This window comes from Eurypyga helias, unplaced genomic scaffold (genome assembly GCF_000690775.1).
Source record: "Eurypyga helias isolate BGI_N326 unplaced genomic scaffold, ASM69077v1 scaffold10268, whole genome shotgun sequence".
NCBI classification, from domain to species: domain Eukaryota; kingdom Metazoa; phylum Chordata; class Aves; order Eurypygiformes; family Eurypygidae; genus Eurypyga; species Eurypyga helias.
Genome location: NW_010267701.1, coordinates 117,751 through 131,368, shown reverse-complemented (window position 1 = coordinate 131,368; position 13,618 = coordinate 117,751). Strand labels below are relative to the sequence as shown.

The 13,618-nt window shown below is 51.0% G+C and overlaps 1 protein-coding gene across 1 annotated transcript in view; it reads left to right on the top strand.

Moving 5' to 3' along the window:
- Positions 1–13,222: 13,222 nt before the first annotated feature.
- The window catches only part of VAV2 (vav 2 guanine nucleotide exchange factor), a gene marked incomplete at its 5' end in the record, with an annotated part of 114,037 nt that continues 113,641 nt past the window's right edge, over positions 13,223–13,618 (top strand). Inside the window, one exon of the mRNA XM_010157529.1 lies at positions 13,223–13,339. Coding sequence (XP_010155831.1) covers positions 13,223–13,339 — 117 coding nt within the window. The remainder of the gene's footprint in view (positions 13,340–13,618) is intronic.

The window sequence follows — 13,618 nt, the reverse complement described above, 5'->3', positions numbered from 1 at the left end:
TCAGCTCCGGATGGCGTGCAAGGGGATTTTCTGGTTGTGTTCTTAATGTGAATCTGGTTAAGAAGAGCCGGTATCCCCTGCGATGGTTTGATTCTCCAGGAAACATAAGAAAAACTTAGATATCAGGAGGAAATTCTTCCTGGAGAGGGTGGGGAGCACTGGGACAGGTTGCCCAGAGAAACTGTGGATGCCCCATCCCTGGAAGTGTCCAAGGCCAGGCTGGATGAGGCTTGGAGCAACCTGGTCTGGTGGAAGGTGTCCCTGCCCATGGCAGGGGGTGGGACTGGGTGGGCTTTAAGGTCCCTTCCCACCCAAACCAGTCTGTGATTCTATGAAATCATCCGTTTGGGAGGGAGGCTGGGGGTCTGTAGGGGGTTGCACCCTTCTCTTCTCTCCAGACGGGAGAAAAATGCTTAATTAAAATCATAAAGCTAAAATATAGGCTCTAATCTTGAAAACAAAACAAAACAAACCCCCACCAAACAACAAACCAAACCAAAACCAAACAAAACCCCCAGAAAACTCCCCCGAAAACCCAACCAACATCACAGTAATGCCAATGGCCTGCCCATCCTTCCCCTGACCGAACTTCGTGCTGATTTCTCTCCCATGTATACATTAAATATGAAGGTTAACCTTCAGATTTCCTGTTTCAGCCTCCCAAGCTTTGTGATACTTACAGTTACTGTTCAGTTAATTAATTTCTTTGCAGTGTTGAAAGGGAGAGGAACTGATACTCTGAATGCAAATCACAAGGCAGTACGAGCGCATAAGAAAAACGTGTGCTAATGTTTGTGTTCATGGATGGATTTTCCTTCCCTAATAGGCAGAAATGGATCCAGGGCTGATACGAGATCACCAAGTAGGATTTTGGGACCTACTCTGAAGTCTGTTGGGGACTCATGGAGGCTTCTCCTCACGCCTGGGAAGTTCCGAGCACCCAGTTGTAGTTTTCTCATTTGAAGCTCATTTGTGGTTTTCTGTTGCTGGGGCGTGGGGGGGGGAAGTTTTAACGCAGGGGGTTCATCCCAGCTTGTCTTTCTCCACCCCAGCTTCCCCTTTACGTTTTAAAACGGGGGATTTGTTGGCTGTGTTCCCCTTGGCACGACCGATGGGCGATGTGGGATATCGGCCAGCCACCGCGGTCCCTCGGTGCGGAGGGGAGGTGGGGTGTAACATCCATGCTCCAGCCCCGTCTGTCTGCCTCCTTGTCTCCTACAGAGAGCAGTCGGGTGGATAAGCAAGGTTTGCCATTGGCAAAACCGCCTTGACTCTTCCTGATTTACCATTGTGTCCTTGGGAAAGGGATCCCAAAGAGGGGCACACTGCGGAACAGAGGTGAGGCTCATCAGGCTGTAGTTCCCTGGGTCTCCCTTCTTGTTCTAAAAGATGGGCTTAATATGCAGCAGGCTGTACGGCTAATTAATGTCTTAATCAAAAGCATGCAGGCGGTTGCAGTGTGCATGAAGCCGGAGGTGTCTTGTTCGATCTCATCTCATTTTAGTGATGACAGAGGCTTTGTATAATCCGAGCCACTCAGCCTGGGATCAGTCTGACGTGTGCCAATGCCACCAAAAGTTCCTGCTCCTCGCCAAGGGGTTGTCCTGCCTCTCGTCTCACGGGCGTTATGGAAATTAATCTTTACAGGGAACGTGCACACGGAGCGTGCCTGCACATGTGTCGGTCTAGCCTTCGTCCCTGCATCCGAAACACAAGCACTGAAACAGTTCAGCTGTAAAACCCTTTATTTTTCCTTCCATTAAGATTTTTTTTTTTTTTAGTAACGTGTTTACCCAGAGCAATTTTCTGTGCGTTGCACACGTGTCGGAATCACGCTGGGTAGGTGGTCACCTTGCAGGCAGTGGTACTCCCTACTCCTGCCTTTGCTCTGCTTCAGCCTTATGTTCTGCAGAAGAGAAGGTGGAGCTGGAAAACCTGATGAGCCTCAATTAAACTGGGTATAAACAAAAGCCCTTCCTGTTCTCCAGCCCCCACTGTTCACATCCTTGGTTCTTCCCAACACTGAAATGCAACAAAACATGTATTATTTAAAACTGAGGAGAGGAAGAAGTCCCCAGTGACTCCTGGGGCCTCGGGGCTGCCTGTCCGTTCTCCCTCCCCAAGGACAAGCAGCCTCTCACTGGCTGCCAGAGCCACCCCAGGCCCCTTCTCCTGGCTCTGGTGGCATCAGGTTCAGCTCCAGCTGCTGTCTGTAACACTGGATGTGATGCTTGTCTCTTCCCAATTATCCAGGAGGCTTGGAAGAGCCGCTGTGCAGTAGGCTGCTGCCTCTGGCTTGCTAGCAAGGTCTGGCTTGTGTGTAGCTCCTGTAATATGTGAGAGTTTTCCTTTGAATTCCTCTTGCATAAGAGGATTTGGGGTGCGAGTGTCTTCCTTACCTCTTCCCACCTCCCCTTGCTGGGAGCTTGTGCGTGGTGGAGCAATCCATGGGATGGCTGGCCCAGGAGCACCCTCCGGGATCCCGTTTCTGTCTCTTTTGGGAGCGAGGAAGGTGCTGAGCCGCTGTGCGATGGCCCTGTCGCTGCGGCGAGGAGCTGATGTTGGTGCAGAGCCCTGGCTGGCGTGCTGCCGCGAGGCAGAGGAGCATCGAGAGACCTATTAAAAGCAGATTCTGGGCTTAATCTTGCAAAATGCAGCCTGATTTCATATGCAGGTCTGCTTCAGTTATCTATAATGTGAAAAGTAGTGTTCTGGTTTTAATTACTTCTTTAGGATGAAGCTGGGGGATATCTTTCAGCATCATTACCTGGTGCCATTAAACAGTTTTCTGTGTTTGTTGTCTTCTTCTAATAATGCCATCCCAGTCGCCGGTGTGACACTTGGGAACCGTTTTTCACTGAACCTGTTGTGCGCCAGCGGCCTGATTTTTAGCGAGGCTTTGCAGGTAGATGGAGCAACTTGGGCAACGGTCCAGGGAGGTGTAACACAGCCCAGGTGTATCGGTGTCAGCAGCCGCCACCGTGAGCAGGTTATCCTCATCTTCTGGGATGCATAACTCTTCTGCCAGCACCAGCTACAGCTTCGGGTCTGTTGGTGCTGATCTGGAAGCTGAACTGTCATCTCCAGACCTCGTCAGTCTCTGGCAAGGCTCTGCAAATCTCAAAATGACAGAAGTTGGCAGCTGTTCTAGGCCATTATTTCCGCCGTCACCAGTTTAAAAGGTAAAAGCCGCAACAAATGCAGCGTTATAAATATTTTTCATGGCTGAGTCTTTGCTTTTCAGTCGTGCTTTCCCCCTGCGTGCTGCGCGGCTTCGGCTCGGTGGGATGGATGTACCGGGAGGCTCGTTTGTTCAGCGCTTCTGCTTCCTGGCAGGTAACCTGGCACTTCTTGCAGTGAGGAAAATAACTCATTTGGTTGTAACTTCCAAGGCTTTCTGAAAGTGAACGGAGTCTAATTGGAAGCGGGTTGCCCAAAATCATGACTGTGTGGAGGAAAAATTGCGTATACCTATGAAGCATGAATAATGCAACAGCATCCATATGAGTTCTTGCCAGAAAAGTCTTTTGGATGTTGGAAGATTTCATGCCGTTGATCTGATGGCAGAACTTTTGAAATATCGTTACTTGAGATGCTCTAAAAAGAAGTGTACGATGTCTGTGGTGAGGCTGGTGTGTGCCTGCAATGAGGATGTGCTTCTGGCTAACCACGGCAGCCTGTAGCATGGTCAGCTCGGGGATGGTCTGGAGATGCCAATGGGCATTTAAAACGGGGCTCTCGTGGGACTCTTTTATAAATTCAATGTAATTTTTTAATATAGAACTTACCCAACATGCATGCTTAGTTATTTAGTAATAGTCTGTTTTGCCAGTTTTATGTTGTAGTCAGCTATTGCTGACCTCAGATCCCACCCCACGGTTTACTTCTGCCTCCATACTCAGAGCTTTTCTCTTCAGCACTTGTACAGAGCAGTTTAGTCTTAAATAGACAAAAATAAGTTCTGCGAATTTCTTGAACTGGCCCAGGCTTGCAGGCCGCTGCCTGGAGCGTCCTCTATGAGGTCTGGCCCAGGGACTTGACGTGACAAGGCTTGACTTCCTGACTTGCCTGCTATTTACTCATCTTGGAGACGTAATGTAGCTGTTCTCATCGCACTCCTGTCAAAAGTTCATCACGGTCCGATTCCCTGCGCCAGCCTGAAGAGCAGGGGAACAATGCCTGCTTGGAAAGTCTTCTGTAAGCGTGTCATTGCAGTGTAACGCTATACGCAGTTACGCAATTACTCATTTTCTCTATAGCACAGAATTCAGCTGCTGCTAATTTGATTGTCATGGTTCAGGTCAAGTCCTGTCTTAAAGCTTTGGGTTGGCCAAAATGTTTTGAATTTTCTTTGCTCAAAACTCAGTGCGTGGGAAGGTATCCCATTTCTTGCTCAGCTGTAATCGCAATTTCTTTTTTACATATCCCATCTTTTACCTATGGTCACGTTTTATGAGTGAAGTGTGAGCCCTGGTGAGGCAAACGTGAGTTTAGGACTTTGCGTCAACAGTAAAAGCCAAGACATGTCTCTTCCCCCTTCCTTTCTTAGCCAAGTTCCCCTGACAGAGCTGCACATCTTCCAGCAAGAGGAGAAAAAGGCTGGATTTAGTGAGAGTGGAAGGGGACTCTATTAAGGATGGCAGACGTGGGCAGACTGAGCAATCCTTCCAAGCTTTCCAGCTCCCGAGCTTTATGTAGTCTCAGACTTTGTTCCTCACTCCAGGCAAGCCTGGGTTTGGCAATCTGCTGGTGAGCAGCAGCCCAGGTCTGGGATGCAGGAGTCATAGAAACACAGAATCTTTCAGGTTGGAAAAGACCTTTAAGACAATCAAGTCCAGCCATTAACCCAGCACTGCCAAGTCCAGCACTAAACCATGTCCCTCACATCTTATCCACACGTCTTAAATCCTTCTCGGGGTGGTGACTCCACCACCTCCCTGGGCAGCCTGTTCCTAGTGCCCGACAGCCCTTTCCGTGAAAAGTTTCCCCTAATATCCAATCTATACCTCCCCTAGTGCAACTTGAGGCCGTTTTCCTTTGTCCTGTCACTTGTCCCTTGGGATAAGAGACCAACCCCACCACCACCCTCCCAGCACCCTCCTTTCAGGGAGTTGTAGAGCAATAAGTCTCCCCTGAGCCTCCTCTTCTCCAGACTGAACACCCCCAGCTCCCTCAGCTGCTCCTCTCAGGAATTGTGCTCCAGACCCTTCTCTGGACACAGTGGCGCTGTCGCCAAGCCATTGCAGTTTGGTTTTGCCCAAGGGATGTAACACGGGTCTCTCCTGGGCATCACCACAGCACTGTGAAGGATGCAGCACGCTGCTGCTGTCCAGGCAGATCATCAGAGCGAGGGAGCATCCAGGGAGGGAATTTTCACATCAGCAGATGCTGATTTGGGAAAACACAAGGGCATCTTTCAGCTCAGGGTTGTCCGGGGTAATTAGGGATGTGTCAGTGTCCCACTATCCACTTGCCCTTCCTTCGTGTAGTCTGGGAATCTGCATTCTCCATCACACATCACTGTTGGGATGGGTAGAAAAGGAAAAGGGAGTATTGCTTCTTGTGTGTTTGTTCTGTAACAGCAAGAAGACGCGTGGCTCAAAGCAGTGTTGTCCTTCATGCAGGGTAACCTGAAATTCCCTCTCTTGGAGGAGTTGGTGACGACTGAGGCCTTTGGAGAGGGTTGTGCCCACCTGATTTTGCAAGAAGCTCTTGTCATTCCTGGGAATGGCTCTGCAGATCTCTAAAAGAGACATCCTAAATGATAAATCTCTGCAGTTCAGTCAGCTGCCCGATGCGATGCAGGGAATTTGCTTAGGGTTTTCTGAAACCCCAGCGGCGACGTTTCTGGTTATGCAAACCTCAGAACTGTGTTTGAGGTTTGGACCTGTGCTGAACCTGTTGGACCAACTGGATTTTGGGTGTTTGGGCAAAAGCTCTCGGCACCTTAAGTGTGTAAACAGAGAATTTCAGACCCCGTAAGCATCTCTGATGAAACGTTCCCAAGCAATTAATGCCCACACCTTAACGATTCCTGCTTTCTCAGCAGAGCCCTACGTTTGCAGACCTCGTTGGGCTCCACAAAGGAGGGAAGTACTGTCGTGGGCTGCAGCTCCGCCGTTTTCTTTGGGAAGTTGCAGCTTCCTTCCGCTCGTTCAAAGCCCCTGCGCGTCGCTGGCTGACCCTCCGACGGCGGGACGAACGGATGGATGACGAGTGGCCGCACTGTGCCGAGCCGAGTGCTGCTGGTGGGGCCGCCTGCCATGGAGTGGGTCTGCTGGCTTGTTTCGTGGGCTTTAACGAACCTCTCCTGCCGTGCTGCTGGGGAGGGCTCAGCCGGTGTCTCTGGGCTTCGGGGAGGTCATATCTGCTGCCGGGAGTTTGCTGCGGGGGACATGAGGATCTGCGCTTTCCTGTGATTTCTTTTCCCAGTTCCAAACTGGGGGATGTTACCCGATCCTTGTCCCCTACGCCAGCCCTGTGTCACCATCCTGCGCTCAGCAGCTGCCTGATGGGGTTTTATCCACAATTCTGGACTTTCTTCTTTCTTTTCCATTTCTTTCTCCGAAGGAGCATATGTAATGGAGGAGCCGGGAAGTTCAGGGGTCAGCAAAACTCTCCTAGGATAAACCAGGACAAGCTCTGGCAGCGCTGGGCTTGGCATGTGCAGTGCTGCTTGGCAGAGGGACAGCAGCCCCCGGGGGGTGGGAGGGGGGATGCTGCTGCCCTGTGCACAGGTTCCTCCTGCCAGCACAGCTAGAGCTGCATCCTGTGTGCCTTCAGTATGTCACTGCACGTCTGCATCGCTGCCTAATTTGGATTTAATCATTTGACCCTCTGCTCTGTCTCTCGCTCTTCCCACGTCCTCTTAACGTCTGCCACCTCGGAGGTGTTTGCCTCCGGTCCTCGACTTCTTTCAGTAGTTTGTGTTTTGTATGAAATCCAGGAGCTCTGGTTAATGTTTGTGCCCACTCTGAGCGCTGCTGAAAGCCGTGCCTTTGGGGCTGAGGCTTGTTACTTCAGTGTCTCTAACAGGTTACTCCAGAACCTCCCCTTGTGTGGTTTTTTTAATTGTTTTTACAGTTTTATGTATGTATATATTCTGGCTTCCAGCATAAGCATAATATTATCCAAGAGACCCCTTGGAGAGCCCATACGTCGCGATGGAGAGTGGCTGCAAGGTAACTGGGAGCTCTTGGTGTGTCCCATATGAGAGCGAGGATGAGCATCCTGACCTGGCGTGCTGCGGTGCTGGGCTGGCCACTGGTACAGCCTCCCCGCAGCGCTGCCTGGCAGGGTAGGGGCTCCTGGCGAACTTGTGCCGGAGGTTTGCAGCCCCTCCGAGCCACGGGTGTTTGCTGAAATAAACGGTTGCTCTCCCCCAGCTACTCTCCCAGGGCTAATCCTTGCTTGCGGGTGGATGTGAGGAGAAGCTGTGGGGGAGGTCAGCGATCATCAGCGTTTCAGGCTCATTAATCAGTCTCACTAAGTGGAATTTGCCCAACCCGTGAGCGCTCTGCGATAGGAATGTCTTTGAAATGGGGGAGAAATAATAGCACTAAATTTGTTAAAGAAATAATTTCATTCTCTGCTTCTCAGTAGATAAATCTGCTGTCCAACAACCCGAAATTTAATCCGTCCATCTAGAGTAATTGATGAGCTATGACTTGAATCCAAATGTGACTGGGAAGGGAAATTTTCTGCAGATATGTTTTGTGTCGTTTCTGCGGCTGCTCCTTTCCACCAGAGACAATGGGGTGAAGCAGGAGAAGGAACAAAGCCGTGGAAGATTTGTTGCTGCGGGTGGAGGGTGGTGCAAGCTCCAGTCGTGCTTTTGACTCTTACTACTGCTCCCAATACTCTCCTGGTAACAACTGGGTGTGGAGGCGAGCTAGATGGGGCAGAGCTATTTGGAGACATTAGATGAAAGTTGTGATTTGTGCAGTTTTAAATGCTAAGTAACATTGGCTGCAGCCCTGTGGTTCCCACAGGGTACTTGGATGCTCTTGGACTTTCTCTCTCGTCTTTGGAACAAGCAAAAGGAGCTTTGATGCTCCTTTGTAATGTCAGAGTAGAGAAGGAGGAACACGGCGTGACTCGAACATGTGTCCGTTGGCTTTCTCCAGAGGTTTACACCGTGGGATACCCATTTCCCCATCGATCATTGGGAATGATGTGTTTTCTCAATGAGGGACCCTCCCTTCCCCGTTTGCGAGGGCTGTGATAAGCGGATGCTCGCAGCTCCCTGTCAGGGGCTTTGCTTTTCGCCTGGTGCTTTCGAGCCGTGCCGGCAGCAAGATAAGAGGAAATCTGACATCACGGTCAGGAAGCACTAAAGAAAGTTACTTTCGTCATTCGTCAGTGGGTTATCTCGAGCGGCAGAGCTGCAGCATTCCTTGCATGCTGCAGGGCCCGTTTCGAGCCCACGGCTTTGGCCGTGGTTCAGCATGTGGCTGCCTGCCCGGTGCTATTGTGTGCAGCCCCGCTCCTCCCCGGAGCACTAACCCCAACCGCCGGCACCCGCTGCCTCTCCAAAAGGGCCTTTCCGAAAAGCTGTGAGCTGTTGCTTGATCCTGTCCTGCCAGACAGCTGCCCTCTTTCCTTCCTTTCCCTGCTTTTTGTCACATTATGAAATGTCTCTTGGAGACTCCCGAGCCTTGCACATCCCTCCTTTGTGCCATCCCAACTGCAGGGACTGGGGACTGCTCCCATGTTTGCATGAATGTTCTCCAAATCCCACCTCGGGCAGTTTGGTTGTTGAGCATTCACTGGCGTTTTGTTTCCCTCTTCGCCATCTCCCTTTTGGCAAAGCAGCTCTCGGGGAGGAACGCACGTGGCTTTCCAGCTTGTGATCATCCCTGCCAAGGCTGGGGGACGGTTTCCAACCCAAACCCAACGTGCTCGAGTAGCCGGATCTCTTCTGACGAATTTGCATCGGAAACGGGTGCTGTCTAGTCAGCGCAGGTGCCGTGGGTGCTCAGTCATACGGGGACCGCAGGGAGGGGTGGCGGTAACTAAACCGGGGGCGTGAGGAGGAGTGAGATGCTGAGCTGCTGTGCCCCCTCCCACCCCTGGAGCTGTAGTTTCCAACCACACAAACATCTCATCTGCCCTTTCTGCCTGGGGGTGCGGGAGCTTTGGGGTGGCTGGGCTTGTCCCCGTTAAGCTCCCAGTGCCCCTGTGCAAAGTGGGAGTTATCAAAAGGACCAGATTGTCCCATTCTTGGTTAGAAGAAAGTTAGAAGTCTGCAGGATGAGTGTCTGAGCTGCATTGAAAATCTGGCATCAATACCCTTTATATGGGCAGTGATCGTCCAAGGAGTCTCTGAACTTGCTGGATTCAATGAAGCAAACACTATAACGAAAGCCCTTTTTAAAACAGAACATCCCAGAAGTGACTGAGGAGTTTCCAGTGTGTCCCAGGCACCGGGGGCTGCTGATGGCTCGGCGTGTGCCAGGGTGGCTCTGGTCCTGCCTTGGCTGGGGCATAGGCTGCTGAAATTGCAGCCACCCCGCCTTGCAAAGCGGGTTTTGGCCAGGAGGGATGATGGCTGGGAGCAGTTTATTCACCCTACGGCGTTACAGTGTTTAAAAATAAGTGAAGCCGTTCTGAAACTCATCGAGCGCACGTGGCGGGGCCCTTCTGCCCTGCTGAGGGCAGGAGCTGTCACCGCTGCCTCCTTCCCGCCCTCGGAGCACCAGGTCAGAGCTGGCTTTTGGTCCTTTTCTTGACTCTTGGCAGGTTTTAAGGTGTTTTGTTTTACCGGTTGAGTTTCTTGCTCCCTGTGGTACAGTCCCATCCCCGCCCTCATCCCCTCTTCGCTCTGGCTTTAATAGCTTCCTTCTCCAAAGCACGGAACAGCTTTGCTGTGCCTGGGGAACTCTGCCCATGCCGAGGATTCGTGCTGTGGCTGCTTTCAGAGCCTGGATGGTGGTATGGTGGGAGATGCCATGGTTTCCGGGGTATGTTTCCAGAACTGAGCATCCGGGTTGCTGGTGACGTCTGTTCCCAGAAGCTGGTGGGTCCTGAGGTGGTTTTGGTTGCAGAGGGCAGTGGCAGGACTCGGGGTGTCCAGTGCTTGGGCTCCCGCTGGCCCTTGCACCGAAGGAGATCGCAGGACCCTGCTTCAGCGCGGGTCTCGCTTGAAGCATATAAATGACACCATTGATTTTTGGGCCTGGCAGGTGGTGAATGAGCCCCACAGAGAACATTGATTTCTCTCCCTCTCTCTTTCTCCTGCGGAGGGTTTACTCATCCAAAGGTATGATCGACTGGTAAATAAAACGGCCTCGGCACAGCTCACGTTCGGTTGTAGCAGCTTTTAACACGGGGCCGTCGAGTAGCACTATCAAGCCAACAATTCGTGGTCTTCCATCAACAGCAAACAGCTCTTGGAATGCCTTTGCTTTATCCTCTCCTCGCGGGTGGAGTGCGACTGTGGTGCTGCTGCCGTGACTTGCTTTTTTTTGGCCTTTCCAGCGACTCCTTTAAATAGACGAGTGGATTCTTCCTTGATGCTCGTCGTTTGCCGCGGTGGGCGACTGGCTGGCTGCGCGGTGGCAGTGCCCGATGGCTTTCTGCAACGTGGTCTGGGGCTGCCTGAGCTCCATGGCTGGGGCTGTGATGGCTTCTGGGTTTGGACTGGAGGAGCGAGGGCGGTTGGATGCAGCTGATGCTGAACAGAGTGGTCCTTTCTGTCCTTTCCCACCAAGGCCCAGCTGAGATATGGGAGTAGCTCAGTCTAATTCCGTGGTGGAGCCAGGGCTCGCTCCCTATTAAAACGAGGCAAACATTTCCTTGGATATGCGATTTCTCTGCCATCTCCCAGAAACGAGGGAGTGTGAACATTGAGCTTTTCAGGAATTTGAACCACAGACGCAACGTGCAGAGGGCTCAGGCTTTCGCACCCGTCGGGTGTCTTTCGCTTGGCTGAACCTGGACGCTGTGAAAGTCCATCTTCCCGAGCGTTTCAGCCGTCGGTGCTGCCCCAGCCTTGGGATGAGCGGGAGGTGGGGTGTGAATGAGCAGAAAGGCAGGGCAATTGTGCGGAGGAATCTTACCTCTTGCTGGATGTAACTGTGGCTATGACCTGTGTCATTAACTTACAAAACTGGAGGCTTAAAAGGATTTAAAATAACCACGTGCTAGAAATTTGAAATCAATGAGACTGCAGTGCAACAGAAAATACCTCCCCGCTGCGAGCAGCCCGTTTGCCCGGGGTGTAAATTCTTGCAGAGACCCACAAGATGAAGTTATGAAATAACCCGTATCGGCAAGAGAGGTTATAAAGCAATTCCAAAAAAACCTCTCAGTCTAGACGGATTATATTTACGGCAGTGTTTATGTGAGATAGAGGAATGCCCTAGAAAAACAGAATTGTTTTCAATTTCTGCCTCCGGCACTTGCTTGTTTAATGAGAAGGCTCCGGTGCGATGGGAATGTTCTGAGCTGGGGGAGCTCAGCTGTCGCTCAGTGGCTCCGTGTAAGGGGGTCTGGAGTGAGGGAGAACAGCAAAAGGCTATTTTTTTTCTTTGTGTAGGTGAATGAGCCTGTTGTTAACGAGGTAGTCTTGCTAATCCACTGCAAACCTCACGTATAATCCCAAACGCAGTGATACCGACGCCGTATTGCAGTTGTGTCTGGAGATACAGTGGCCCCAAAGGCTTTGCTTTGATTCTTTTAATTAAAAGAACATTAAGCTATTTTATTTTGCTTTGAACTCTGGGTGAAGTTTGCAGGCAGCGTTGGGGTGTGGTGTTGGCGACCTGGGGAGCAGAGGTGGTGCGATGTGACAAAACCACACTGACCATCTCCCTGCAAACCCACCCAGAGGCAATTTGCATCACCTCTTCGTCATGTGGGGATGATTCACTCCTTTTAATGGGTTGGTTTGTGTAATAAACATGTTAAAATTGGAAATATTTGTGAGGATTTGTGGAAAAACAGAAGAGCTGTTTAAAAATACAGCTGTAAATTGAAGGTATTTTGTGGAGTAGTGTGAGGATGCAGGAAGAAGTAAAATGAATTGGCTGGCTCGGCAGTGTCAGTCTGTCCTGGTGAAGGATGCAGGTGGTGCGGCCGCAGAAATGAAGCAGATCTTTATTCTCATCTCAGCCCCTTTGCTGCCGGACATCACCGTTGGAGTGAGACTGCCTGGAGTCCCCAGACTTCAAAATCCCCAATACTGCCAAAAGATCGACCAATTATTGCTGCAAAGACAGGATTTTCTTGAAAGAGAAACGTAACGTTGCGCTGCCGGACATCACCGTTGGAGTGAGACTGCCTGGAGTCCCCAGACTTCAAAATCCCCAATACCGGCAAAAGATCGAGCAATTATTGCTACAGTCAAAGACAGGATTTTCTTGAAAGAGGAACATAACGTTGCTCTGCCAGTGGAGCTATCTGAATAACTGAGTGTGGTCCCTGGAGGGGGGAGATCTGTGTCTCTTCAGATGGACAAAGATTAAAGATGAGCCAAGCTTTGTGGGAACAGTCCCAGGGATTTCCCTGGTCTTGGGAATGGGATCTGAGCTGGGTCAGGAGCAGCTCCCGTGGCTGAGCCTCAGGACTGACAGCTGATGCTGGAAAAGGGCTGTAAGTCCCTGGCTGGTGCTTCATGGGGCTGTTGTGTTCCTGGTGCCTGCGGCACCCAGGAGGTGTGAGGGTAAGGGAGCGAGTGTTACTTGAATAAGCTGTCTATTGCTTCAGATTGCAAAGTAACAAATGCCCTTATTTTCCATGTCCCAATCTTACGGGATGCACGTGTGCGTGCATATGGATGTACAGCAGTGTGTGCTGTGAGGGACACAACGTGTGTCTCCTGTCGGGAACCACGTGGGATCGTGCTGGAAACGGTTAAAAGTTCAATGCTGTGCTTCTGCTGAACATCAGCTGTAATTTATATTTGGCTTCGACCTTGAAAGGGAAATATCCCGGCTTGAGTTTTGCAGCCCTTCTGCAACGTTCCCTTCCTTGAAACTTGTTTTTCAAACGGGGGTTTGTTTCTGGTGGGCGGCTGAGAACACTGGAGTCCTGGCAGGGCAGCAGGGCTGACATCTTCAGGAGCAACAAATAAACGAACGCCGTGGCTTTTCAGTGCAAGTGTCTGAGTGCCTGTTAGCTCATCTCGCGTGTGAATGGAACTCAGTACGCCTCGGTTGAAATTTCCTGCCTCTCTTGCTCATTTTTTCCCCCCCCTCCCTTTCTTTTTTGTTTCCCACAGTTTCTCTGCTTGAAGAACATTCGAACCTTCCTAAAAGTGTGTCACGACAAATTTGGGTTAAGAAACAGCGATCTGTTTGATCCCTTCGACCTCTTCGATGTGCGGGATTTTGGAAAGGTAAGAGTTATTACTGAGCTGTTGGGAAGGGATGGTCCTGGCACTGTTGGCATTGGGTGGTTCCCTGGACTTCTGCTGCAGGTTTTGGATGAAAATATGAAGGATTTCTGGTTTTCTGAGCACCCTCCGCACCCTTAACCCATGCACTGGGCACCTGTTCCCCTGTGTGTGGTAGCCTCCATATCTACTGAAAGGAGGGTGCAGAGAGGTGGGGATCGATCTCTTCTCCCAAGTGACAAGTGTTGGGACAAGAGGAAAACGCCTCAAGTTGTGGCAGGG